Below are 27,137 nucleotides of genomic sequence, written 5' to 3'. Positions count from 1 at the left end.
CTTTTATGATCTCTGCCTCAGTGAACATGACAATCATGCATATCCACTGGGGGTCTTCCTGTTTGCCTGGATTGAGACCCTAAAACGTGGCTCTGAGGTCGAGGGGTCATGTAAAGTGCACCCCTCTTTTAAAGAAAGTGGCTACTGCGCTTTCTTCCCAGGCTTTGCTAGAATCACAGTGGTGGCAGCTTTAATCTATACTCAGGAGTACCTGTACCCCTGTACTTTTTAGGATAGGCTGCCTACCACCCCCTCCTGGTAAAGTCTGTGCAGTCTCTTTTACCTTTGTTCTTTTTTGCCTGTATGGTATGTGAGAATTCTATTTTGAAAGCCAATGGGTGAGGATGGTGAGCCATTGTGTTTAATGTGAGCAGAGCTGGTATCTGTTCTGCTGGACATTACAGCTCACCTGTGCCCCTACCTATTCTTAGGAGAAACCTGGTGGGTTGGGGGTAGGAACTAGCTCTTATCTGTGTTTAGCTAATACTCCCTCTGCTGGGACAGCTCCCATCTCTTTGTGCTGGGTGGTGATCAGGGCCCCCTCGTCTGGAGGTAATTACAATTCCTCTCTAGGATATAGGCCAAACAGGTACAGAGAGACTTGTAGAACCCTCCTCGCACAGACTGATCTCACAGTGCACATGCACAAAATATGTCCCAGGCTTTGAGGGGCACTCAGGTTGCAAAATTACTGGACCCTCCTATTAGATTAGCCTGTTGCTCAGGCAATGATAAAAGTCTGGTCTCATCCACCATTTAGTTGTTCACGGCTGTTCTTTTCTAACAAGCCTTCCACAAGGGGTTGTCGAGGAAGCCGGAACCATGAGTGGAATTCAAAGGTTGGATTGCCATTCTCCTTTCAGGCCCGGGGACAGGGTTTGAACTTGACAAGATGTCTCTATGATGATTTACCAGTTAAAGGAATTTGACAGTCTGATGAAAGGAGCTGGGCTGTAAAGTGTCAGGCTGCACCTGAATAGACAATAAACTTGCTGAGGCTTGTGGAGGCTATTCTGTCCTTTAGACCAAAAGGAGACTTCAGACAGCTGCTTCAGATAAGGAAACTTGAGGGAGACTGGAGAAGCTCCATATTGTCAATGAGGGTGAGACTGCTTCGCCCCTGGCCCCGCCTGTGTGCTGTGGGAGCATGTGGGTGTTACAGTTGCCACCCGTAGCTTTGGGAAGAGTGCCCTGTAGAAGAATGTACCCTTTGAACCCTTAGTCCTTGCCCCAGGACTTAAATAGTTTCTTGCTTTGTCCTTGCTTGTCCTACACTATTAGCAAGTGGCACCGTCCCCATGAGTGCCTTGCCATAGACTGTGACCAGTGGGCTCTGTGGTACAGGCCCCCACCTCTTTTGTGTCATCTGAGGGCATATGGGTGGACTGGCACCCTGATCAGCCACTACCCTCCTACAACTAGCACAGTGGCTACTGAACCAGAGGGACTCCCGTAACTGTGCCAAGATACCAGGCACCCCTATCAAACCCTGACCCCACCAGAGCTGTTTGCTCGCCAAAGAAGGGTGGGCACTTCTGTTGCTTTGGGTGGTAGGATAGTGGTCGGACCAGAAACATTTGACTTTGTCAACTGCTGAAACCTTATCACTGCAATTCAATTTTTGGTTCCATTGCTCTAGCTTTGAAGAGTAACCCTGTGCAAGGTGGTCTGTACAGTCCATTGTTAACAGTGTTTTTATAGTGCTCAGTGCCCAGTCACTGTAATGCTGTCTGGGGTCAGAACTCTGGCCCAGAGGGTTGTAGAAACTTCTAGTTTTCACTGTGTATCGTAGTGTTATGTTTACTATATTTTTATGGTGTATTTTAAGTACTTTTACTTTATAAAGTAAATCACGGGCTGAATATTGATCTTATTAGCTGGTCGGTTTGAACTGTTTTCTGAATGTCTAACCCACCTCACTTCCTTGAGTAAGCCTTGAACTACTCTGCCTCTGAGAGTCATGTGCTGAAGAGGAGTACTTAGTTATTCAGTGGGAGGTAGTAGTACTGAGGCACCAAGACACCAGTGGTGAACAATTCCAATGGATGCACGTGGAGCCCAGTAACCCCTAATGCTCCTGGAACCCGGTATTCACAAATTCTGAATCACATCTGTGGGCCTCCACCTGTGGTTAATGCTATGTTGCCTTCTAGCAAGGCTTGTTCTATCTAAATACACAAACATACATATGTGTGGATTGACAAACTATCTGCATTTAGAATGGTCACTTCCTGTAATTTGTCAGTATCGTTCTATCGATCTTTCTGCTTCAAAGTATATCTGTTGGTTGCTTTAATTGCATTCATGTATTATTAATGTTTCCTGTTCTAGCTCCGTTTGGTGCGTAAATTAACCCTTAACACTACAGCACATTCGGTTTCAACTTGACACACTTCCCATAACACTCACCATCACAACATATGATCGTGCACAACTCACAACAACATACCATCCCACGTACACGTCACACACCATGACACCATATTCATTGTGATATACATGCACATGTCCACATACACGGACATCTTAACTGCTATAGCACATGCTGTAGCTATTATATGTGCAAAGTGTGCACTGCTACTCTACACTTGTACCTGTCATGTGTACTTGAGAAGGTTTGTAATACTGTAACATCTGTGGTAACAATTCTCTATAGGCGAGTGAAGCTTGTACTCCTGCTGGACATTTTAACTGTCAGACGGATCATAACCAGATGTTCTGCACAGCATTGCTTGGATGTTAAAACCTCCGCATGCAAATGTGTTCTTTTATTACTGATTTACTGCCTGGGGTTGGTGTGGCCCATAAATACCACATTCAGTACTATTAGGTCTACCAACTCATTATTTTCCCAAGCTGATGTTTTTTAAGCCAAGCATTCATTGCCAATAGTAGATTAAGGGCCTAATTTAGAGTTTGGCAAACAGGGTATTCCATCACAAACATGGCGGATGTCCTGTCTGCTTTATTACAAGTGCATTATGGTCAATGGCTCCACTGTATGGCGATCAGTACCTCCACCACGTTTGTGATGGAGTCCCGGCCTGCCAAACTGTAAGCAAGGCCCTCTATCTGCGGTAAATGCTATGTAAATGTTTCATTCACTTACATATTGGTATTTCAAAAAGCAATGCCATCACACACAACTGGCTAGGTGAATAAAATTAGATATTATTTCCTTCCTGTTTACCATCTCTAGTCATTAAACTGTTTCTAGTCCAGAGGGGAGGATGTAAGTAGCCAGTCTGTTGGGTTGCTAGCTGTTACGCAACACACGGGGATACGCCCACTGAGATATGTATGCATCCAAAAGAGAAGCCTAGGTGAATATGTGATACATCCTGTGAAATAGGAGTTTGCTCCCTATCCTACCAAGCCTGGCTTTGGATGTCCTTGATTGTGTAGGCTGGCAATGCAGTCCAGTGTTTCTTTTTCACTTTTGAGTAGCATTGCTTCTGCGCTACTAAGGGAAAATGTTTTATGGGACAGTGAGGGGCCTTTGGTTACTGAATGCATATGATTGTTGTTTACTATTATTAATTTAAGTGCTTTCTCCCTAAATACTACACCAGGAGTCATTCATATACACGTGGTCCACTCTTTCAGGCAAATTATGACAGGTTGTCGCTATTTGTTTACCTAGCAGTATTTGTTATAATTACGCATCTAATATTGCTTGGTTAAAAGCGGATTTATCATTTTGCTACCAAAATGGGTTGGTATTTTGAGACTTTTGAAAATGTTGGATAGTGTTGAGTGAGGAAGAAGCAATTGGAAGGTGGAAACATGTTTGCATCATGTTGAGAGTGTGCTAACTTTGTATCAATAATATACACTCTGGAGTATACTGTCTTCTTTTGATTTGTTGCTGTCATTTAATCCAATTAGTTACTAAAGGCCTGCCAAGTGCCACGTATCAAGGGTTAGTTTAACTCATTTTAGTCCTGCTCCCCGCATCATCACACTAAAAGGCAATGCCACGCACCTTTGTGCATTGCTTGATGTGCTTTGCTATCAGTTCGAAATTACATCCAGTGCTACGAGTGATATGATATAATGTGTGTCCCTGGCTGTCAGAATGTGAGTCTGGCCCAGGGTCCGGGAGAGATGACTGCAGTTGCCATGGATACCGCAGTCAACAGCTCGGTCCCAGCTTCGGTACATTAATATATTTTTTTTGTTTAGGAAATTTTTATTGATAAATTTAAAGAGAAAATTATACATATGTCATAAATAATGATGCAAATTACAACAGAACATAGTGTTTAAAACATATGTATACGAAAGAGGGAAGTATAGAACAGGAGAGAAAAGAGAGAGAAAAGACAGAGGGAAAAAGAAAAAAGAAAAGGACAGAGGAAAGGAGAAAAGAAAAAGGGGAAAATCCATAGGGATAAAAAGTGGGATTTAAGGTGGATCAATCAGAGAGGAGAGTTGGAAGATAGATAAGAAGTGAAGGGGAGCCAAAGAAGATCAGATTTAATTTTTAGGGGAATAGAAGAGGAGGAAGCAATAGCGATCCTGTGTTCATCACAAATGAAATTCCACCATGTATGCACAGAAAGTTTGGAATTATCCTTCCAACACGATAAAATAACTTTAAATGCAAGAGCAATAAACAAGTCCAACAATTTAGCAGAAGAGGATACAATATCAACATCATCTGATAAAGAACCTAGAAATACATTCAAAAGCGATAAAGGAGAGGAAAACTGAAACATTGGCATGCAAATATTCCAAACATCATTCCAGAATGACATAACTGGGCGGCATTCATATAACTGATGTTTAAGTGAACCTAAATCTTTAGAGCATGACCAGCATAACGGGGAGGAAGTCGGAGAGAACCTATGAATACTAACAGGGGTAATAACAACTCTATGATAAATAAAGAACAAAGATTGAGTAATATGAGCAGAAATAGATATTTTAAAAAGTTTGGACCATAATCGATCTCACAACGAGACAGGCAATGAGATGGTAAGATCATGTTCCCAAGCAGTCTCAACATTTGATTTAAGGCGATCCTTAACATTTGAGGATAAAATGGAATAAACAAGAGCAGCCTTAGGCAGGGTAGTGGAAAATAATGGGTACAGTGGAGTGGTGGGTGTGTAAGTGGGAAAGGTATCAGGACATGAAAGACGCTAAATGAATGGCAGAGGTTATAATAGTGTACTCTTTAAGAGATGAAGAGGTTAAGTGATACATATTTTGAAGTACATGAAAAGGAATAATAACATTACCATCAAAGAACTGATGAACAAACATAATATCCTTCTCTTTCCAGTATTTAAAGTAAAATGATTTGCCTTTGTATTTAAGAAATTTGTTATACCACACAACAGATGCTAAGAAGCATTGGAGATGGGAAAGATTAGAAGAGACTATATTATAAAGCAGTTCTCGTGAAAATCTTACAATAGGGAATTTAGTTAGAAAAGAGCAATTTGTCATAAATCCAATCGGCTGAAATGAAAAATCTTTAAAAAGGGAGCGCTCAAAGAGGACCCATTTAGGCCCAGGATTATTCACATAATCATAAGCTAGTGAAAATGATTGTTTAATCAAAAAGGCGGAGTGATATGATTTAAAATTAGGGAAACGAACACCACCCTCGTTTTTAGGGTGGGTAAGTTTCTGTAAAGCAATACGGGGGTGTTTGTTATTCCACAAAAATTTTGTACAAATCGAGTTAATGCGGGACAAATAAGAATTAGGGATTTTGAAAGGGAGAATAGAGAGAACATAAAGAATATGGGGGGTAATCATCATTTTAATCATATCCAATCTGCCCCACCAGGAACGGAATAAGGGGGACCAAATTTGAAGGAGAGATTGGAGTTTTTTTAACAGGGAGTCAAAAGTAAATTTTAATGTATCAACTAAGGATGAGGAGAACCATATACCTAGGTACTTAATTTTGGAGGGACACCAAGCAAATTCAGTATCACTAAACATATACTGATAACAGGCTGAATTTAGAGGCAGGACTTCTGTTTTGGATAGATTGAGCTTATAGCCCGAAACGGAGGAGTACAAACGCACTTCATCCAAAAAGTGTGGAAGTGAAGAAGTAGGATCAGCCATATACACCAGTACATTATCAGCATACGCAGACAACTTAATTTCCATTGACGGTAGTTTAAGGCCAGCAATATTGGGGTGTGACCGAATACGTTCTAAAAAGGGTTCCAGACATAAAATAAATAATAAAGGGGAGAGAGGGCAGCCTTGCCGAGTACCTCTAGATAAAGAGAAAAACTTGGTAAAGTGATTATTAACAAAAATGCTGGCTCGGGGAGATGAATATAGGAGCTTAACCAGGGAAATGAAAGAGGGACCAAAACCAAACCATTTGAGGGTATGGAACATGAAGTGCCAATTAATGCGGTCAAACGCTTTTTCCGCGTCTAAAGATAAAGCTGCCATTGGGGATTTGAGAGTTTTACTATGAACAATAACATTGGAGAACATACAAGCATTATCTGCAGCCAGTCGACCCTTCACAAACCCCACCTGGTCAGTTTTAATTAAACAGGGAATAATGGATTCAAGGCGAGTAGCTAAGATTTTAGCAAAGATTTTACAATCATAATTAATTAAAGAAATAGAGCGGACATTTTTGCATTGTGAATGATCTTTGTCAGGCTTAGGTAATATGATGATGAGGGCATCAAGAAAAGACCCAGAAGCCTTGGCATCTGCAATAAAGGCGTTTTGGAGCAAAAAAGGCATGAAAAGCAGAATAAAATTCAACAGGCAGACCATCAGGGCCTGGTGCTTTTGACGATTTAAGGGAAGAGATGGCCCGAGTAATTTCCTGGAGGGTAATATTCCTTTCAAGTAATGCAAATTCATCAGTAAGATCAGGGGGTGAAGGGAGATTATCAAAAAAAGAGGATACGGAGGAGTTGGCGGGCATCCGTGATGGCCGCGTGAGCACAGCGCTCTCCGGACCCCCGCCACTCCCGGCATGATATCCTGAACATATCCTGATTCTTCACGAGGATTTTTGTAGAGGACGCTGGGCTGATCTTCCTGGGATTTTTGGAATTTGATTTGGACCCGGGGCGCCGAAGATACGACGACTCGAACTTTCGGGGTCCGCCCTTGAGGTACGCCCGGGACTGGGTGCGGCACTGTGGCCGTCTTGGAGTTGAACAACAGCGGCAGGGGGATTGGACTTGTGGGTCCCCCTCTTGAGTTTCGGTTTCGATTCTGCCTCAGACTGAGACAACTGGCAGGGGAGTCTGGCCTTTGTTGGGTCCGGCGCACGAGACGGCTGTCGGGCCTTTGACTAGCTTATTCTCCTCCCAGGCTAGTTCACTCCTAGTGGTACCCTCGCCGCTGCTTTTTGGTCCCGAAGCCTTATTTTCCTGCGGCCATTTCCATCGGGTCGAGTGAGTCTCCTGGTGACGCAGTCTCCGACATGGCGGGCAGAGGGGACCGAGAGACTCGGAAGACCAAGACGCCCCTGCGTGGGGGCCCGGTCCAGTCCAATGTTATGGACCGTTACACCCATTCGAAGGGGTCCCCTGGAGCCGCCCTGCCTGGCCCAAGTGTGGTTGACCACATTGTGGACGCGTCAACGGAGCCGTCCTTGCAGGACATCATGGGCGCCATTTCTGGCATGAAGGAAACAATAGGCCAACAGTATGAAGCTTTGGCCCACAAAATCGACACCGTGGCCATTGATGTGAACTTGATTCGGGCCGACCTATCTAAAACCAATGAGAAGGTGAAGTCATTGGATCTCAAGTCATCCAGCCTCACGGCAGACGTCTCGGAGATACAGACGGAGATTGGCAATCTCCGTAGGGTAAACGATTTCATGACCCGGCGCCTGGAGGACAGGGCACGTCGCTGTAATGTGCGTGTGGTTGGCGTTCCGGAGAATCCAGACCCGCACTCTGTTGATCTCCTGGTCGAGGACCTGATCCAGAACTACCTCTCTCCGTCTGGGTTGAGTAAATTCTTTGCAGTGGAACGTGCCCATCGTGTTCCGGGAGGCCAGGGTAAGCCGGGCGCCCCGCCGAGGCCTATTGTTGCGAAACTCTTCCACTATAGGGATCGGGACGCTATCCTGCAGGCATCGCGCGTGAAGGGCCCGGTGGCCTTTGAGAATGCCACGGTGAACTTTTACCCGGACTTTTCTCAACAGGTGCAGAAACAGCGTATGGGCTTCCGTGGAGTCAAGAAGCGCCTCCGGGACATGGGATTGCGCTATGCTATGCTTTTTCCGACCAGGCTGCGAGTTGAGTACAATGACCGAACCTTTTTCTTTGATCGGCCTGATTCAGTGAATGACTGGCTGGACTCTCTGCCGGACCGACCTCCTGCGACTGAGCCCGCCGACCACCCGGGTGGTGCTGAGGGTGGTGTAGAGAGCTGAACTATTTGTCTATGCCCGGGTCTTCGTGTAGAGTAACTTCTTCTGGGATTTTATGCCTAAGTACCTCTACTGTCTGTGTGTTCTCCTCGTTATTTGTCTTGATCGGGGTGGCGGGTGGGCCAGGCCCTTTCCTCCTCCGGGGTCTTTTTGTAGAATGGGGGTTCTTGGGCGACAGGCACACTGCATGTTGGGGTGGCTTTTTAGCTTCTTGCAGGGGTGCAGGGTGGGGGGTGTTTCCTTGATTGTTGGGGGGTGGGTGGATGGGAAGTTTGATGTTTGTGTTTTGTTTTATCAAGGCGATTCTATCTTGCTAATGATGTTTTTGATGTCATGCTCATTGGGGGAGGGTTTCGGCGTTGCTGTGTGGGGTGGGGGGTAGCGGGTTGAGATTTATTTCGTGGAATGTCAATGGTCTGGGGGATCGTATTAAGCGGGGTGTGGTGTTGCGATGTCTACGACGTTTTTCTCCGGATATTGTTTTTCTACAGGAGACTCATTTGGTGGGCAATACATGTCGTGCAATGAATAGGTGGGGCTATCGCCTCGCCGCACACTCGGGGTTTACCACGGGTTCCAGGGGGGTGGGTATCCTTGTTCGGGCTTCCCTCCCCCTGGCTATTGATGATGTGATCCTTGATGATCGGGGGCGTTACGCCCCCCTCGTGGGACGCTATGAGGGTCGGACCCTTTCCTTGTTTGCAGTTTATGTGCCCCCCGGTCTACAGACCTCTACCTTTTCCGATTTGGGCCGGGTGTTGTTGAACCTCCCTGATAGTACTCTTTTCATAGCAGGGGACTTTAATTCTGTGTTCTCCGGTCTATGCGTTCTTCACCCCCCTAGGGACACTCCTTCGGCCCAACAGTGGCTGGGCGGGTTTCTGGATACGTTTGGCTTGGTGGATTGCTGGAGGCTTATGCATCCTACTCAGCTTCAATACACTTTCCATTCTGGGGCCCATGGGAGTTTGTCTAGACTGGATTATTTCCTGATGCCTGCGGCGCAGTCGCCGGCGGTTCGCGAGATTAGACACCTCCCCCGGGGCATCTCTGATCATTCACCGCTCTGGCTTTGTTTTGAGGTGGGGGTGGAGGCGGCGGGCCGGGTGGCTCCTATCAACCCATGGTACCTCACCTCCCCCGAGACCCGCAGTCTCTTGATTAAGTCTTTGGACAACTATTTTCTAGACAACGAGGGGTCCGTCTCCTCTGCGATATCCCTGTGGGAGGCCTTTAAGACAGTGATTCGCGGGCAGGCCCTTTCCCTTATTGCTGAATCTAAAAGGGCGAGGAATCGGGAGGTGGCGGACCTTGAGAGGGAGATTGCTGAGATAGAGGCTGCCCTGGAGTCGGATGTTACACCTGGTAAACTCCACGCCCTGGGTCTGAAACAATTTGCTTATAGGTCTTTGGTTACAGATGCGGCTAAACTGATTTTTCGAGAGCAACAGGGTCGCTTGTATGATGTGGGGGACAAAGCGGGTAAGTTGCTGGCATGGTTGGATAAGAAGGAGAGGGCGAATCGTGTGGTGCCTGTGATTCAGACTTTGAGTGGTGTGAGAGTGACCGACCCGGTTGGAATAGTTGAATGTTTTGCGGACTATTTTCGTGTGGTTTATTCCCCTGTGTCTGAACGGGATGTTGATGACTCTCGCCTTTTGTTGCGTGATATAGCTCTGCCCAGTGTTTCCGATTTAGACCGAGTCTCTTTGGAGTCCCCTTTCACTACGGACGAGATAGCGACGGCCATTCGCTCACTCCGGTCGGGCAAAGCTTTGGGCCCGAATGGATTGCCAATTGAATTGTACAAGCTACGTCCTGATAAGGTGGCGCCCTATCTTCGCACCATGTTTTTGGAATCCCGGGAGCGGGGTATTCTCCCATATGATCAGCGTCTGGCCACGATTGTTGTTATTCCCAAAGAAGGTAAACCTCGGGACCTTTGTTCGTCTTATAGGCCCATTTCCCTGTTGAATGTTGAACCCAAGGTTCTGGCTAAGCTTCTGGCTACCCGCCTCTTGACGGTCATCGGTGGCTTGGTTCATCCGGATCAATCCGGATTTATCCCGCATCGCAACACGGCTCTTAACCTACGTCGTCTCCACGGTGCTGTTGCGAGGGCGGGGCTTCTGACGGAGCCGGCCATTTTGGCTTCGCTAGACGCTTCGATGGCCTTTGATACGGTGGAGTGGCCCTATCTTTGGGCAGCTCTTGAGAAATTTGGTTTCGGACCTGAGTTTATTGGTTGGGTGAAATTGTTATACGCCAAACCCTTGGCACAGGTAGTGGTAAACGCTCGGGTTTCTGTCCCCTTCTGCCTTGGTAGAGGGACCCGTCAGGGATGCCCCTTGTCTCCGTTGCTTTTCGCGCTTGCCCTGGAACCGTTAGCTGCGTGGCTTCGATGGGAACCTTCACTCAAGGGGATCCGTTGGTCACCGGATTTTGAAGACCGCGTCTCGCTTTACGCGGATGACATTCTTCTGTATCTTACTTCCCCGCGTAAATCTTTAAATGTCTTATTTGACGTTCTTACTTCGTTTGGTGCTAACTCAGGTCTGGTTATTAATTGGGCTAAGTCCTGTGTGTATGTTCTCTCGGGTGTTTTGCCCCCATTACCGGACAGATTTCCTATCCAGGTCGTCCAGTCTGGCTTCAAGTATTTGGGGATCTTTATTACGCTGGACTCTTCACTCCGGTTCGAGCGTAATCTCCTCCCCCCGCTTCTTAGACTGCGACTGGATGTGGCCCGCTGGCGTAAACTACCCCTGTCTCATCTGGGCAGGGCTGCCCTTTTTAAAATGATGTCTTTGCCACGATTCCTATATGCACTTCAAAATTCTTTTGACGACGTTCCCGCTACCTATTTCCGAGAGATCGAGAGTCTTCAGAGGCAACTGATCTGGGACGGGCGTCCACGTATCGCCCTTGCGAAACTTACTATCCCTTGGTACGACGGGGGCATGGCGCTCCCCGATATCAAGAGATATTATTGGGCTACCCAGCTGTCTGCCATTAACCACGCAATGTATTCCCCGGGTCTAGATCCGGCCTTTGAGATGGATAGACTCCAGCTGCCGGGAGGGGATTTTAATAGAGCGCTTTATTCCAGATCGGCTGGGCGCCATCTTACGGGCCCGTCCAGGACCGCAGTCAATGTGTGGCGCGCCGCGAATGTGAGTTTGGGATGGGAGAACCGACTGACAATGGCGACTCCGCTTTATGCTTCTGAACGTTTGGGATGTCTCTGGTCTACTAAGGGCTTTGACCGCTGGGATATGATTGGGATATGTAAAGTGGGTGATGTCTGTGTGAAGGGTAGAGTGAAGTCTTTCCAGGCCCTTAAGGCCGAATATGACTTGAGTGATAGAGAGTTTTTTCGATATCTGCAGGTCCGGCATGCTCTGGCCTCAGTTCTGACTCCTGATGTGACCCTACCCGAGTCCTCCCCCCTTGAGGATCGCATACTGGATGGACACCTGCCCGATAGCACTATCTCCCTGATTTATAAGAAACTGATTAACAATCGCGCTGACTTACTGCTCTGACTTCGGGAGGTTTGGGTCGGTGATGGGTTGGACTTGGATGACGAGGATTGGCAGTCGGCACTCTCTTCTCCGAAAGAGGTCGCCATTCCCGCCCGTCTTCGTTTGGTTCAACTTAAGATCCTCCACCGGGTGTATGTAACTGGTCCGCGTCTGGTTGTAATGGGTTTTTCCCCGGATGGCTTATGCAAACGTGGTTGTGGGATGAGTGCTACATTTCTGCATATTCTTTGGGAGTGCCCGGTGGTAGCAGCCTACTGGATTGATGTGCTTGCGGTGATGACTGTTGTGACTGGTATTACCCTGCGGCCTGAGGCCCGACGATGCCTGTTGAATGTGTGGGAACCCACCGACTATTCTGTGGCCCAGACCAGATGGGCGACCTTGGGATACATGGTCGCGAAGCGGTACATTGCGCAGCTCTGGGGCGCATCCAGACCTCCCGACGTCTCGGTGTGGGAGGATAACATGGACTGGTCCATGTTCCGAGAGAAGACCGTTTATGTAGCTAGGGGCAGACCCAGGGCGTGGACAAAGATTTGGGGTCAGTGGAACGAATATCGTGGAGACATTTGTACCCCTCCCTTGGTTGACACTCCCGATGTTACCCTATCTCCCTAGGCTGGCGTTCCCGAAGTTTTTCATACTGTTCTAGGATTTTCCTGTCCTCCCCGCTGTCCCCCCCCCCCAGCCTTGCCGAGTCCCATTGATTGTGCTTTCGTCTTCCTAATTAGTGGCTTTCCCCTCCGCCTTCTGGGCTGACCTTGATTAATGTGCATTCGCCTTGTTTAGAGTTTGTTGTTGTTTTTTATGTTTAATATAGAAAATTGTTATGTCCTGTCCTATGTTTTGAGCAATATTTGGTATCTGATTTGTGCCTGGCCACGGAAGTGATCGTTTGCTTCTTATGTTGTGCGTTGCTCTTAGCGGCCAGCCCGTGTGGTTGTAGGCCCATCTTTGTAATTTTTATTTGATTGCTCAATAAACGTTTTTCACCAAAAAAAAAAAAAAAAGAGGATACATTTATCTCAGAAGGATGTGTATCATCGGTATATAGCGATTGGTAATATTGATGAAACATATCAGCTATATCGTCGTCAGATGAAACCAACTTATTGATCGAACCATTATATATAGGGCCAATATTTTTACGTTCTGACTTGATTTTTAAGTAGTTAGCCAACATTTTCCCCGCTTTATTTTGACCACCATGGAATTTGGATTTAATTAAGAGTATTACAGGCTTCATTAGTGATAAGTTTATTAAGGTCAGATTTGGCATAAATTAGTTCCTGAAGAGCAGACTGGGATTTGGAAGTAAAATAAGAATGTTCAAGCTCTTTAATTTTCAGAAGTTGGGCCTCGTATTTCCTCTTGTTAAGCTTCTTTTTCTTGGAGACATATGATATAGTAAAGGCCCTAAGTGCAGCTTTGAAAGCATCCCAATTATTGGGGATAGAGGTGTCGGCTGGGTCATTTATTGCAAAAAATTCATTAAAAAAACCTTCAATTTCTTTCATAAAAACAGTGTCGGATAAAAGAAAAGAATTAAATTTCCAATGACTAAATTTAGACGAAATGAGGGAGAGGTCAAGGGAAGTGTAAACAGGAGCGTGATCAGATATAAATATGGAACCTATCACAGATTTCTGAATAGAAGGAAGAAGGGATTTACTGACCATAATGTAATCAATTCTGGAACGGGTATGGTGCACATTAGAAAAAAAAGTGTATCCTAGTACATCAGGATTACACATTTTCCATGAATCAAACAAAGGACGAGAAGCAATGGCAGATTGAAAACTCTTATGGGATTTGTCAGGTTGAAACTTGCTAGAGGACAGTCTATCTGAAAAGGGGTCTAGCCACTGGTTAAAATCACCAGCAATTACGAAGTCTGGACAATCAATGGACGATATAAGGACTTTAACATCTTCCCAGAATTTGGGATCAGGTCTAACCGGGTCATAAATATTAAGTAAAACCAACGTTTTATTTTGGATTACAACCTTCGCCATTGCCCAACGTCCTTGATCATCATTTTGGGAGGATACAATTTGAACATTTAACTCTTTATGAAATAAAATAGCAACCCCCCCTTTTTTACTAACAGCAGGAGAAAATACTACTTGTCCCACCCATTGCCGCTTCAACGTGAGAGATTCAACATCAGAACAATGCGTTTCCTGGAGAAAAACAGCCTGTGAATTAAGTTTAGGCAAGTGAGACAATACCTTTTGACGCTTGACAGGATGACCGAGACCTCGAACATTCCAAGAAACAAAATTACACATGACGGTAGAGGAGAGGAATGTGTGACAAATGGAGTAGACATACTGCAAGGAGGTAACTAAAAAAAAAAGGGAAACAACAAACAGCCATTAAACATACGAAGACAATTCCCAACACACTTACAACACTGAAGTGCAAAGCAATTAATAACAGAAAGGAGATCAACACCCAGGAGAAAAACAGAAAGAAAGACCACTCAGGACAACAAAGACAAAAAATATAAACGGCAAGGTAGAGAATCCATGGGAAGCGAGAATAGAAAAAAGGAAAGAAGGGAATAAAGAAAAAGAAGGAAAAGAGAACACGGGTCAAGGCAAGATATCCTGACCCGTAAAGAGAAAAGCAACCAAGACAACAGGGACGTAGAAACACCAGAGATGGGACAGAACCCCGCATACTACCAATGAAAGGACAAATATAAGAAGAAAAAGATAAAAAGGCTGAACGTTGGGGAAGAAATGAAGAACTAGAAGGAAGAAACCAACAAAGACCATCAAGGAGGCATGAAGCATTAAAAGAAGGAGGAGAAGAAGACATTAACGAGCAGTGTCCATATTAGAAGGAGAGACACTCTGAAGGAATGAATGCAGCTTCTGTGGATCGTCAAAGGAGCGGGTGCGACCATCGTGAGTTATTTTGCAGAAGCAAGGATGTAGGATTCCATATTGAATGTTCAATTGTCTCATCAGAGGACGTAGATTCAAGAATTCCTTGCGTCGAGCATTTGTGGCGGACGAGAGATCCTGTGAGATAAAAATGTTGTGACCAGACCATTGGAGACGTCGTTTAAGCCTCGCTGCCTTCAAAACAGACATTAGTTCAGTAAACTCAAGGAAAAACATAATAATGCCGCGAGGCTTGGAAGAGTTGGAATTTAGACAACCCAAGCGGTGAGCTGTTTGTATGTTTAAAGGATGAGCAGATGGTGAGAGATCCAAAAGTTCCTGTAGGAATTTACGAATAAAAGACACCATATCTGAGCCCTCCAAATTCTCTGGAACAGCATAAACGCGTAGATTGTTCCTACGATTACGATTTTCAAGGTCCTCGGTGTGTAGCTTCAGTTTGTGGATCTCTTGTTCCAATTGAGGGATTTTGGCAGAGACATCTTGGATATTACTAACACGCTGTTCCAAATTCAACACCTTGCCCTCCATAACGACCCACCGCTCCTCTATCTGCCTCAGCTTTTCATTGGTGGCAGACATGAATGGTTGTAGACCCCGAACCTCTTCCAAAATGGAGTCCAGAACAGGATTAGAGGAAGATTGGATGGGGGAAGGGGGGTCATTTTTGGGTCTCTTCGGTTTAGTGCCAGTCTGGGATAATTTTGTGGTAGGTGAAATATTCGCCATTGCGCTATACAAATGGTGTACCACTGAAAATGGCTAGCAAGTAAGTTGCTCTGGAACGGACACAACACGAAAGCCAACCAGGCGTAAACCTCCTGAGTACTCCTCACAGACTCTGAGATATGAATACAATCATAGGGGCACGAGAACCCAGCAAGGTAAATAGAAATAGAAAGTACTAGAACTGAGGACAAAGCACTTGAATTTGAGGGAGAGCGCTGGAATGAGACAACTGGTTGAAGCGTCGCAGCTTGAAGAACTGGATAATCGTCACTGCATGAAGAACTGATCAATGCGCCACAACATGAGGAACAGAACCTGCCATAGAGATCTCTTCATGAGCCAACACCATTGATATACCCAACTGATAAAAATCATCCACAGAAGGCTGTAATTATGAGGGCAAGGACACTGGTAAGGCAGATAGTTTATGCATGTGAAGCATACCGAAAATGGCAGTCATATTAGTCAAACAGGAGAGATAGCAGCTGAATAGGAACCTCAGCATAAAGCGATGTAGAAGAACAGCAATAGCAGAAGCATGTGAGGAAAGTACATGAGCGCTGTCATGTTTAAACGAAATATCGAAGTAAATCCAAAGTGGTAGAGCTCACCTCAGGAGCATTACGAGACACTGGATCGGCGGCTCAAAATGGCGGCCACCCGCATCTCCCGTGACAGAAAGTTACCGCTGGTAAAATGAAGCTTTCCTCGGCAACAAATCAGCCGCCGACAGGTAATATTTGCTCCCCGTACCTTCCGCCGGCTTCATTGACGAACAGCCCGTTCAAGTGAAGTGCCCAGTCAGAGAAAATGCCATTCGCGGGTCCCGGTGCCACGGAGCTCATGGGGAATCCGTCCGAGCTCTCCGGCGCGTTAGCCACGCCCCTTCGGTACATTAATATAACTAAGTTCACAACCCCCTCTTGGTCTCAGAACCCATGTGCTGTGATTGGGCCTTGCAGTGCGCCGCAGTTAGAAGTCATTGGCATTCTGTTCGCTTTCGTGACTGGGGGTGAGTGTCTATAACGTTTCTGCGCTCCGTCCATCATCTCCTTGTGTTTGGTCCCTTTTCTGCCCAGACCAGCCGCATCCATGGTGCTGGAATTGTATATAAGTTCTCACAGAGCAGATCCCTCTGAACAGTAGTGCAGCGCTCGGGCGATCAGAGACGCAGGCGTCTCCTTGGGACAAATGGAGTTCATCAGGACACAACTGCGATAGATGCCAGCCGGACTCGACGAAAAGCAAGGGCATTCAACTTTATTTTAAAAGATCCTCCACCTGGCAGCAGGGAGATAGATGTCTAGCCTGGGAGCAGCCACCTTGCGTCTGGATGGATGGCATTTATATTGGCTTTGTCGGCCAGGTTAGATGACATGATGTGGAGTAACAAGCTACATAATGCCCTGTATTTATATCCCACTGTGGCTTTTCAGTCTCATGTGGCTCCACACCTACCCAGTTCTCTTTATTAACATTGATTGTGGATGCTTCCTCTGTGTTTAAATATTATCAGACTACATGAGAACGTAAACAAGCTGTTTCTTGAAAAATAAGAATTATATTGTACAAATTGGTATGCAGACTCTAAATGAGTATTTCACTAGAAAATGTGAATTTCCTAGTCCTGACCTCATCTGCCAGTCCTGGCTCACAATACCGCTTGTACTACGTTTAGTTTCATATTTGCAATTACTCACAGGTTGTATTAGAAGTATATATACTTATCACCTTGGTTATACTGAGGATAGGATTTACCTTTGGGAGCATAAGTTGTTAGGCTTTCAATCAATCAATCAAGAATTTGTAGAGCACTCTACTTACCAGTGAGGGTCACAAGGCACTGGGGGAAAAAGGGGGGGAGGTGGGCGCTACTGGTCGAACAGCCAGGTCTTGAGTAGCCTCCTGAAGGTCAGCAGGTCTTGGGTCTGTCATAGGCTCAGTGGGAGGGTGTTCCAGGTCTTGCCGGTAAGGTGGGAGAAGGATCTGCCGCCGGTGGTTGTTCTTCGGATGCGAGGTCGGCGGAGCGGAGCTGGCGGTTGGGTATGTAGAAGAAAAGTCGTCTGTTGAGGTAGGCTGGGCCGGTCTTGTGGAGTGCCTTGTGTGCGTGGATGAGGAGCTTGAAGGAAATCCTCTTGTTGATGGGGAGCCAGTGCAGGTTTCTCAGGTAGGGGGTGATGTGGCTGTGGCGTGGTACATCGAGGATCAGGCATGCAGAGGCGTTTTGAATGTGTTGCAGTCGTTTGATGAGCTTGGCCGGGGCTCCCGCTTAGAGGGCATTTCCATAGTCGAGTCTGCTACTGACGAGGGCCTGGGTGACTGTTCTTCTTGTATCTGTCGAGATCCACCTGTAGATCTTGCGAAGCATGCGGAGGGTGTTGAAGCAGGAGGAGGATACTGCGTTGACTTGCTTGGTCATGGAGAGTGTTGAGTCGAGGATGTCTCCCAGGTTGCGTGCGTGGTCGGTGGGTGTCGGGGCTGCCCCCAGTGCCATAGGCCACCAGGAGTCGTCCCAGGCTGAAGGGTTGGAGCCGTGGATGAGGACCTCTGTCTTGTCCGTGTTCAGCTTCAGTCGGCTGATCTTCATCCAGTCGGTGACAGCCTTCATTCCTTCGTGGAGGTTGGATTTGGCAGTGAAGGGGTCCTTGGTGAGGGAGAGGATCAGTTGAGTGTCGTTGGCGAAGGAGATTATGTTGAGGTCGTGCTGTCAGGTGACTTGTGGGAAAGGGGCAATGTAGATTTTGAACAGTGTCAGGCTGAGGGATGATCCCTGGGGTACGCCGCAGATGTTCTTGGAGGCTTCGGGTCAGCTTTCAGGGGGAGTGCGAGGGATATCATGGGAGAAGGGAGACAGAAGGATGTGCAGAGAAGTGAAGACAGATAAAAAACAGATGAGAAGAGAAAGGGAGGGAGGGAAAGTAGGAAGGAAAGAAAAGAAAGGGAGGAAAGTTAGAGTAGCAGTGAGATGGATGGAGATAGGAGGTAGAATGGGGAGATCTAAGAGGGGGGTAATGAAGAGGGGAAATGTAGAATGAGTAGAAAAGGAGAGTTAAAGATTGATAAAGGGTGCTGGAAATAAAAGGGAGATGGGTGGCCTCAGAACCCATTTCAAAAAGGCACTGGGGCACGCAGGGGCTGCTGTACTCAACTGTGCGTTTCACTCATAAAGTCCCCGGGCCCGTCCTACTATGAATCCTGAGCATCAGGGCCAAGAACCCCTTCCTCACTTAACTCTCATTGGAAGTTGTGGTCGAGCAGTTAAGGCTCACTCGGGGGGAATGTACATGCTGGTTAGTGAACACAACTCATAACTCCTCAAAGGGCACACAATACAAGCAATACATCAATTTCCAGTCAAATGTTTGGTTTTTCATAAACAAAAAAGTATTTTATTTTGAACTCTACACATACAAAGGTATACGACATTCAGAAGCAACAACAAAATCCTCCTTTAAGTCGGAGATCTCTTAGTTATCAGGCAGATCCCAGTCCTACCCTCTTTCATGTAACTTGTTTGCAGTGATTCCCCATTCACTGTTGGCTACATCCAGGCGATGTGTACTATTAGGTCTTGCTCAAGAGGTCGCCTTTGACTCTTTAGGATTTGAGTCAAATCTGTGGAGCCAACACTGTTAGCAGCAAGTTCCCCAGGGCCAGACGGGCCCAGTTCTTGTCTTTCCCACTCTCGCAGCACAGAGGACTTCGGCAGAGTAGCAGGTGCCTGCGGACCAGCACCCGCTTGTCCTGCTCAGTTCAGAGAAGGTGCGCTGCTCGCAGCCCACATGACAGAGCCCCGTAGCCCAAGCTCTTTCTCCTGAGCAGCACTGCCGGAGTCCTCTGTTGTCGGAGTAGCTCCCATATCGCAAAGAGGCTGCATGTTGCCTTTACCGGGGGGTAGGGACATCCTTTATTTGCGTCTGACTGAAGCCTGGTGAGGATTTTACTGCATCTTCGACAGCCCACTAGTCAGTCAGGTGCAGTTCCCTCACAGAGTGTGTCCAACCGACGGAACGTACCCTCAGTCTCGCCTTCAGGTAATCACCCTAATCCTTTGCCACATTGGTACCTATAATCCCTCCTGACACATGACCTTGCCACTGGGCTTAGAAAAACACAGGTGGCTACTTCCGTAGCGCAACTGCCCATGCTGAGATGGTCACGAGTCCCAGCGAAGCAGTGCTAACTTTACCTGTGGCCTCCTCTGGCATATGAGGTCGCCACAGCGTGGCTTTACTGGTTCAGCCAGGCCGGGACGGCGGTTCACCTTTTCTGCTCAGTTTCCAGCGGCCCTCTCCTGGCATACGGGTGGTCACTGAGCCAACTCAGCAGTTACCCAATTGGTGCATGGCCTCACACCTTGTTCAGGGACTCCTATTGCAGGGCTTCCCTCTGCACCTCGCTCCCTCCAACACTCTCCTCTTTCTCACAGGGCACACTGATCTTGGCAAGCAGACAGTTGTTAATGCTTCAGGCTCCAGGGCAGGTGTTTTTAGTTTGTCCCCTCACCCAGCAGGGAGACTAGCAGCCTGTTCCCCCCAGTCCTGGTCAAAGACCGAAGTCTTACAGAGTTCCCCTGCCCACACAGCCTGTTTGGCTGCTTGGCAGATAACAAAGTATGGGTTCTCAACCTCCCCTTTTTTTAGTCAGTAGCGACTGATGAAATTAGAAAGTGGTAGGGTAAAAAACCCTTTATCAATTTTATATGACAAGGTGTAGTTAACATTACTAATCCACTGTTGCCATCAGATACCTCTGATATGCATTGTACGGACCAGTTATTACATAGAGTAAATTGCTCTCTGGCAGCAGGTTACCTTAAAGATTTAATCCTTTTGTTTCAGGGACTCTGGGTAGGTCTGCAAGAGTGACTACATCTATTTTTCTATCATACAGAAACGGGACTGAACTGAGTTAGAGCACGGGGGAGACCAGTGCGAACATTTGTGTAACATAAACAAGCCCTCCCCTCTCTAACTCTGACCTGAAGGAAGGATGGTCAAGTGGTGCAGTGGGCAGGCTAACCAAACAGACTTGCAGTGCATTGCACCAGCATTGGTGAGACACAGCCTAATTGCCTGCTGCCATATCGCCTCATCCCCCTAGCTGAATCCTTTGCCACAAGGTTTGTCAGAGGCTCCTTGCACTGTAGCTCACACTGCATACTGCTGCTGTTATTCACTTTGGGGAGGATAGCATGCAGCATTAGGCCTGGAGGCCAGGACTGGGACACTTGCTGCGTGAACTAATGAGTCTCCAAATGCTCTGCACATGCGACACACTCCCTGAAGCAGGAAGTACTTCTCATCTGCACTTCTGCTGAGGTTTCACTCACTGTTGGTTGGATGTTAAAAGGGAGTGGAGAGGAGTTTGTGAGTCCATCTGCATGATGGAGTCCTCCCCAGCTCCCGCAAATCCCAACCAACAGTGAGCACCATGTAAAAAAGTAGCCGGAGCACTGGAATCCAGACTGCATCCCCCACTCAAATTTGTGACTGTGCTAGCTGGTCATGCCCCTATCTTTAAAAGCTATGGTGCATATTTGGCCGTGCCCAGGGCCACAGAAAAATCGCCCCAAGGCCGACTGTACCCTACGCACTCATAATAGGACGTGCCCCTTTCATGACTCAAGCACTTTTACTTGTGCCTAAGGGATGAGTGAGAACCTCTTTCTGCACAAGCACAGTTGCAAGTCCTGCAAAAAAGAAAAACATTATCTCAGCCCTGATGAAGCAGCCCGTATTGATGCTGCGCTGCTTGTGTTCTCTCATTGGAAGCTCTTCCGAGTGGCGGAGCTCTTCTCCTTTCACCTACAAGCCTCAGGAGCACGGGCTTATAGTCCATTTCCAGACACAGAAATTTAATCTGTGTGGTGTGAGTCTTTGAAGTTTTATGCTGGGCTACTCCTTCTTTTGAAGTGGACTCTTCTTTGCTAATGAAAGCCTGTCTGTCACAGCAGGCACGACTCTGAAGCGGATTGTCCCACAACACAATTTATGGAAGTGACCAGAGTTTACAGCTGGGTGTCAGCCACAGTGATATGTGCATCAAAAGGTTAATCCCAGCCCTGCTCTTTATGATTCCTTTATCAGCCCCCTCTCCCTTCCTGAGATGTGTCCAGGCCCCGTCCTTGTGATCTATCACTGAATGAAAGAGCAGTCTTTTAAAGTGTGAATGGAGTCTCTTCCTTTTTCCCTCCTATGTGTGCCTCATCTATCGCACAGGAATGCAGCCATGAACATATCTGTGTGGGTTGATTCCTCGCCTTCTCATGTTTTCATCAGGCCGGCCTGGGCTTCCCAAAATGGAACCCAAGATCCTCCATGTAGCGTACCATTGCAGGCACATTTACTAATTGTGCATTCGCAGCACACTATTCAGCTCTAATACCTCTATGCATTGTGCCCTTACATGTACACATCCATTCAGCACATACACTCAGTCTGCACACACTGTTCAGCTCTGAAGCTTTTCTATATCCAACCATGGTGTGCTATTTACAGACACACACCCTGCCAACACACACACTTACCATGTGCATGCTGCACAACACTTCACTCTTCATGTATGGTACTTCAAGTAACCGCACATACACCCAGCGCATGCTCTTATTGCGCACGCGCTGCACGGCACTACATCTCTTATGTAATGTATTACTGTTGGGCAAACATGCACCCAGTAGGTGCATGCACTAACTGCACAGAACTGCTATATCCCTGTACTGTACCCTTCCCAGGCACACATACATGCAGCACTCCACATCTACTTGATATATGCCAAGGGAGAGTTAAGCACACAGCAGCAGAACTTTTAAAAAGGTGAGTGAGCCTGTAGGTCTTACTCCAGTGACACTTGATAAAAAGGTCCTGCTCACCCTACTGATTACTACATGGTATGCTGCCACCACTGCAGTCATGCTGCTTAACTCCTGGTGAAGGCAGTAGCCTTCCACCACTATGAGAGTAGCACTTTGGGCACTACTCCCGGTCCAACAGACTGCAATAAATGAGACAGGTCTATGTCATGGAACACACGCATTAGCCATGTTCGCCTATGACAAAAAATCCACCAGTGGTGTTTCCTTCACTGTAGGAATAGTATGGTAAAAGTAATGCCACTGACAGATTCTCATTAGGTTTTAGCAATACGTGCAGAAATAGGAGTTTTTGTTATTACATTCCATGGAAGGAGTCATTTCATATGTTTATTTAATGACTTTACTGCTTGGTCCTACTTTCTATAACACGTCACTCAAAGTGTCACACATAAGGTACTGAAATGTCAAGCATAAGTGTACTAAAAATATGAAAATCTCACACATATGTAACCTGAAACTTGCCATCTATGCTGTTGTTAAACGCATTTGAAACACCAGAAAATGCAGTAAACGAATGCTGAATTGTAAAGCCCAAGGCAACGTCTCCTTTTTGTTGGTAATCTTAGAAAGTGTAAAGCTATGTTTGTAAAGAAGCTCTGTAGATACAAGGCATAAGCAGCTGTAGCCGTTCAAATAAATGAAACGACTTTTGGGTACCCTGTGAGGTATAGAAACACCTACTTGGCAATAGTTTTGTTTCAAACAGGCCCCTCTAGGCGGTAGCCTTCAGATCCGTGACCATCCACTAGTGGTCTGGCTGATGGGTGCTTGCACAGGGCGTCAATGAGCTAGTGTTAAAAGCAGAAAAACTCTGAGGTAACTGCAGCTGCTGAGTGAAATTTACATGGCAGATGATTCACGTATTTGTATTTGATTGTGGTTGAAGTGTGCGGCATTGTGAGTAGTGTCGAGGGAGAGCTCTGTAATTCAGGTGTGGCATTGATCACGTGATACCTGTGTGAAGCGGAATCTAAATCTGCTGAAGGCGAAGACCAGAAAAGCAGGGCAAAGATGCAGGCATTTGCATGACTTATATCACGGTCAGAGACCGCAAAACTGTGCATCATGATTCATGCTACAGATGCCATGCAGTAGTTGCACACTCACAATCAGCGTGCACACTGCCCTGACTGAGTCGCCATGTTTGCAGAGATGCTATTGATCCATGTAAGATACAGCTTTGGACCTACTAAACATCTGTATGGTAGACAGGGTATCACTGGGGTCTTGCTTTTCACCCTTGCTTTCTTTCTGGTGTTTCATACAAGCCGGATTTGTCCAGCTTGGAAAGTTCTGTTGAAACATATTTAAGCCACCATATCTTGAGGGTACTGTATACTGCAGGGTTGTATGCTCCACGGTGTGTTATGTATGTCTGATGAAAAATAAGTCCTGAAGAATTCATATCTGATGAATCCCAATTCACACGAAACCCATACTTGTAGAAATACTATTAGCAACAACTACTGCTTTGAAACGAGAAGAAAAAAAATGCACAGACCCAGTATTTAAAGCTGTGGTTTGATGTCAAAATGAAGTTAATTTGTAGGAAACTTAGAATTATATAGTTTCTAAAATTGAAAGCATAAAAATATAAATGTATTTAAAATTTTAAATAAAAATATGAGAAACCAGAAAAATAGGAACCTTGAGTGTCCCAGTTTATCTCATTCTAGTTGTACTGCAACAAGTGGGTCAACAGAAGAAGCAGTGGGCCCAGAGCAGAGAAAGGCAGAAACGACTTTGAACGAGAAGTCTCCCAAGGAGAAATATAGGAAAGAAGGACAGCCATTTGAGGGGAAATGCGATGTGGTGGATGCCAGGACATGCAAGGAAGGCTTTGATGAAGGGGGCAAGATTGGGCACTACTGTACAAATAAAAAAGATACGAGCAGGGTTTAAAGAGATGAGGAGATTTAGCAAAAGAGAGGAGGGCTTCAGCAACTTCCACCAAGAAAGTCAAATAGAGCAGAGGATGAAAGAGTTCCAGGGAACAATCAAAGTAGATAAACAATTTTCCCCATGAAAGGTTTTTGGCAGGTGGGATTTTGCTGTTTTGTAAATGTAATTTATTAGAGTAAGTTACACAAAAAAGGTTTTGTCAGATAGGACTGTTCAAGACTGGATTTGTCAGATCTTCTTTTCACCAGGACCGCACAGATCTGTTCAATAATCATCAAATTAATAAGAAAAATAACCAAATGTGAGTTCTTGATGAAATGAAGAAAGTGATAACATTGGTAGTGCTTAAAGCCATTCTCCTCCTAAAGAATAGCGAAAGGGACAGTCAAATCTCACTATCAACTCCATTATGTGATGATGAAAAGCAATTTACTTTATAAATGTATATTATTATTTCAATAGGTTTCATTTCTTTAGCACTCCCAAATCAGCCTCTGACATCAGCGTGCGTCTTCTGAATAACTTGACTCAACCTTTATATCCTTGACGTGCTTGCTCCTGGAGCTCCATTGGACCAACGAGCTCCAGAAGGTCTTTTCAGGAGGGAGGGAGTGTGTGAGAGAGAAAGAAAACGACAGCCTTTTATCAGAACCAACAGGGGCGCATTTTGCTATTTAGCCATGTTTGTTTTGAAGTATTCTTTCAGCAACTCAGCTGCAACAATAGATTTGTATCCCCCACTGATCTATATTTAAAATGAGAGAGCTGGACATTCAAAGGTGTAATAATGAGAGATCAGGTGAAGGCTCCTGATATTTTATTAAAACTTCTATGGCATATGCACTTTATTGTTTTTTGTCTTGCAGTTAATGCAAAGATCATATACTGTGTGTGTGTGTATATTGTACAATCCTTTCTAGGAAGATGATAAGAGGAGCTGACTTTGCCAACTCAAGATCTCTAGTAGGAAACGTACATTTTTCCTCAAGGTATTATCTGGTTTTATATAGCCTAAAGGATTCCGTCAACAATGTGTGTTTAATGTATTGTATTTATTTTACATGTGCTTTTATGATCCTAGCGACCGAAAAAACATTTTTGACTGACTGGCTATGGCATAGCAGTCTATTCCATGAGCTTGTGGAGCGTCTATGCAGTCAACAACTAAAGAACAATACTCAAGATTCTGTTAACAAGTACTTTGTCTCCTTTGTTAATATGAGCGTGACATAAGGATAGAGAGTTGTACAGACCTCTAACAGCAGAGAACGTGGCTTGAAGTCTTCCATTGTTTAATGCCCGTGCTTATCTTTTTTGCCCTCACAGTTCTACGAGGAGTATATCAAGCTCTCGCCTCTGGATCCTTGCTTACTGTTTCATCAGGGTGGGCACTGGCGTGAACTCACCGTGCGCACAAACCGCACTGGAGACACCATGGCTATAGTTACTTTCCATCCCCAGGATCTGAGCCAGGTAGGAACATTGCCATGTGAACAGATCAGATGCATATTTAGTGGCAGCAGCAGGAGCTTCCCCATCCATAGGTAACTGACACCCATGTCTGCATTGCCTCACCCGCCCTTCATCCCCACCACAGACACCAATGTAGGGCCCCTGCAGACCGGATATCCTCCTTTACTTCTGAACCATCTATTACTATTTCGTTTACACAAGGCCATTTACTTCTGCACTTTTGCCCAGTTTACATACATTCTCTTATTTATGTCTCATTGGAATGTGGTCCGTCCAAATGGCTTCTTTTTTGCAATGCAAATCTGTTGCGTTGAAGCTACCGAATGCTTATGTTTTTTCTTGGGAATCATGCTTTCTTTCTGATGTTTTCCCACATGCATGCGGATTATGCTTACAATGAACAGCCTAATCACTGGACATCAATATGGTACTGGGCCCAGACACCAAGTTCCGGCAGTAATGTTTACATTTCAAGAGCTGTGTTGATCACTCATACATTGTTGTGTCCTCTCGTTGACAGGAGGAGCTTTGTTCTCAAAAGGAGTCTTTGAAGGAGTTTTTCACCCGTGGGCCAGGCTCAGTTTGCAATTTAACATCCCTCTATTTCCAAGAGAGGTAAGTACACCTATTATAGTATAGGGTGTTTAAATCAGACGGTGTGTGCTTTGTATCAGTGGTTATGCAGGTGAATTAAACTGAACAGCAGGTTTTAGCTCACAAATTCTTACCTTGGGGATCTGAAAGTTCCATTTTATGGTGAGGTTTTCACACAATCGATTGATATGCATAGGTGCAAAGCAGAGACCGATGTGGGGAGGGGAACGACGTACCCATCCATGCTTTATTACTTTGATCATAACAGTTCCCATACTTCTTATTTAAAAAAGTATTCCTGAATGGCTTAGTTCCCGTGGGTTGAAAGGGGAGAAAAAGTGGTGTCTTCTCTACTGTGAAGTGAGAGAAGGCAGAGGCAGCTGAAGAATTAAGAAGCCTTCTCTTCAGGGTGCCCACTACCTGAAAGAAATGTAAATGTGTACAATTGCTTAATTGATGGAATCTGGAATGTGTCCTTTTAATGGAAACCTATAAAGAAAAGCCTCTTACTAAAAACACAACTTTTGAACGCACTGTAAACATTTAAACAATATTTCTGCGCATTTTGCAACAGCGTGTTGATACTGTGTGCAACCTTATATTGAATGTAATATATGTTTTAAACTAAGGACACATATTCACAGTGCTTTTCTGACCGACTGATTAAAATCAGTGTCCATCCCGTTACACCCACAGACACCGGAAGTGATTGC

At 45.8% G+C, this 27,137-nt stretch overlaps 1 protein-coding gene across 2 annotated transcripts in view; it reads left to right on the top strand.

The window, feature by feature from the left end:
* Positions 1-27,137, top strand: part of TRMT2B (tRNA methyltransferase 2B) — a 191,308-nt gene that overhangs the window by 109,043 nt on the left and 55,128 nt on the right. For both annotated transcript variants that reach the window (XM_078688409.1, XM_078688411.1), the window contains 2 exons: positions 25,684-25,830; positions 26,351-26,445. In XM_078688409.1, the coding sequence (XP_078544535.1) occupies positions 25,684-25,830; positions 26,351-26,445 (242 nt within the window). The remainder of the gene's footprint in view (positions 1-25,683; positions 25,831-26,350; positions 26,446-27,137) is intronic.

The sequence above is a fragment of the Lissotriton helveticus genome, chromosome 4_1 (assembly GCF_964261635.1).
Source record: "Lissotriton helveticus chromosome 4_1, aLisHel1.1, whole genome shotgun sequence".
Lineage (NCBI taxonomy): Eukaryota > Metazoa > Chordata > Amphibia > Caudata > Salamandridae > Lissotriton > Lissotriton helveticus.
The sequence above is the reverse complement of the archived record's forward strand: the minus strand, read 5'-3'. Positions and strand labels throughout refer to the sequence as shown.